This window comes from Nerophis lumbriciformis, linkage group LG13 (assembly GCF_033978685.3).
Source record: "Nerophis lumbriciformis linkage group LG13, RoL_Nlum_v2.1, whole genome shotgun sequence".
Lineage (NCBI taxonomy): Eukaryota > Metazoa > Chordata > Actinopteri > Syngnathiformes > Syngnathidae > Nerophis > Nerophis lumbriciformis.
In genome coordinates, this window is record NC_084560.2 from 34,988,698 (window position 1) to 34,990,972 (window position 2,275).

General features: G+C 36.2%; 1 protein-coding gene across 1 annotated transcript; it reads right to left on the minus strand.

Moving 5' to 3' along the window:
- Positions 1–838: 838 nt before the first annotated feature.
- On the minus strand, positions 839–1,978 carry LOC133613955 (olfactory receptor 10AG1-like). Its single transcript, XM_061971888.2, has 2 exons — positions 1,869–1,978; positions 839–1,760 (listed from the first exon to the last, which is right to left on the minus strand). Exons 1-2 carry the CDS (start codon positions 1,976–1,978, stop codon positions 839–841), a joined length of 1,032 nt encoding a protein of 343 aa, XP_061827872.2.
- Between the last annotated feature and the right edge of the window lie 297 nt (positions 1,979–2,275).

A 2,275-nucleotide genomic window follows, 5' to 3' on the forward strand; every position in this document is an offset into this window, starting at 1 on the left:
AGTCTTTTCTCTCCCGTGTACAGCTGGTCCAAAACACGGCTTCACCTTTCAAACAGTTACAGCAGAGAGATAACACTTCTTTTTTTTTTTTTGCTTTGGCTTCACTCTACTGGCTGCCTGAGCCATTTAGAGTTAATTCCAAAATCATCATTTTTTTTAAATCTTCAAATGGTTTTGCTCGGTATTACTTCTGGGCTGTTTCATCCTGATTCCCATGCCTGTCCCCTCAGGTCAGCTGAACAGCTGCTCTATGGGTACTAAAAATCTAAGCGTAAGGTTAGAGGGGACAAGGCCGTTTCCTTTACTGCTCCCGAAATGTGGATTAATCTTCCTGTTCTCGTGAGACAAGCCCTGTCTTTGTCCACTTTAATCCACGTTTAATCGATGACCTTTAAATCTGAATTAGATATTGAACTTTTGTTTTCATTCAGCATTTTATCATATTTTATGCAACCTTTTATTTTTATGTTTTCCATTATTTAACTTATTTCTGATGCACAGCACTTTGTTTTCAACTATGGTTGTTGTTAAAGGGCTTTATAATTAAAGTTAGTATGGTACTCATCTTGGCAAATGTGATTAGTTTGTTTGCAAAAAGTACTTTGGAGCTGAAACCTGAAACACATCAGACAGACAAAGTCCAATTTCAAATTATTGCAAGGCTGTCTTATAACCTCACGAGTTGAGATCTTTTGAGAAAAAAGACTCATACACTTTATGCATATTTACTGGTTTGTTTATTTGGACATGACACACTTTAAATTAGTATTATTTTCAACATGTATTACAATCAGTGATAAAACATCACTATTACACAAACATCCCCTTTATACTCATTTTATTTCAGGGGTTTGACCTGACAAAACAATGTTTTGATGTGTTTAGAAATGTCTTTCATTTTCACTCCATATATGATTGGATTGAACAAAGGAGTAAACACAATTATTTGAAAAGTGATTACTAAAAGTATACTTTTTGGAAGATTTGACTCCATTCGATCGGTCGTAGCATCAAATGCACCTAAACTAGAAGAGCAGATTAAAACCATCAGGTGGGGTAAACATGTCTCTATAGCTTTTTTCCTCACTTCGAAACAACTTTGATAAGTTATTTGAAATATTTTTATGTACGTAAAAAGGATGAACATCACAGGAATAACAACAATACCTATTATGAAAATCAAAACATAAACTGTAAGAAATGTTGATTTTACACAGTAAAGCCTGTGGACTGAATTGTTGCACCAAAATCCACCTGTAGTAAAAGTGCACATTTTTTGTTTAAACATAATTAAAACTCCAACTGCAAGCTGGCTTGCAGGTAAAAACCAGGCCAAAATCAAGAGGACAATAACAGTTCTTTTTCCCATGATAGTTGGATACTGCAGGGGTTTGCAGATAGACACATACCTGTCATAAGCCATGGCTGACAACAGTAAGACATCTGAAGGACCTAAAGAATTATAGATACAATATTGAAACATACAAGCAGAATAAGAAATGATCTGTTTTTGAGATAAGACGTCAATGCAAAGTTTAGGGTAGAGAGCAGTGCTAAACAAAACAGAGTTGATTGACAAAGCAGCAATGAAAATGTACATAGGCTCATGAAGGTTCCTGTGGATCCAGATTAGACATATAATGGTGCCGTTAGCACAGAGGATGATAATATATAGTGTCAACAAGATGACAAAGTAAATATATCCATATTTGTCCACGTCTACAAAACCACCAAGAGTTATAAATGTTCCATTGAATTCAGCATCCATGAAGTTAGTCAAAAAAAAGATCCAGCAGACTGTGTCGAAGCAAACAAAAGTCCTAAAATGAAGATCACATTGATTCATGTGCAGGGAGCTGATCTTCATCTTCATCTCCACGATGCACAAAGTGAAGTGTCGGAGGAGGATCACATCTTTTATAAGACTTGTTCGCCCTCCATGGATCTCATTACGTGATCCACAAAGAGTTGCTGTCATGTCAACAAGCACCTCCAAGTTTTCAGGGCCTGCTGTCACTCAACTCTAACCCTAACCCTAACCCTAACCCTAAAGGGGAACATTATCACAATTTCAGAATTGTTAAAACCATTAAAAATCAGTTCCCAGTGGCTTATTATATTTTTCGAAGTTTTTTTTCAAAATTTTACCCATCACGCAATATCCCTAAAAAAAATTCAAAGTGCCTGATTTTAACCACCCGTCCATTTTCCTGTGACTTCACATAGTGAAGCCAACACAAACAAACATGGCGGAAAGAACAGCAAGCTATAGCGA

Bases quoted from the DNA above. Each gene is read 5' to 3' on its own strand.
- LOC133613955 (XM_061971888.2), bottom strand. From the start codon at position 1,978: ATGACAGCAACTCTTTGTGGATCACGTAATGAGATCCATGGAGGGCGA. The intron at 1,761-1,868 runs GATGAAGATCAG...CTTCATGGATGC, and splicing joins TTGTGCATCGTGGAGATGAA to TGAATTCAATGGAACATTTA.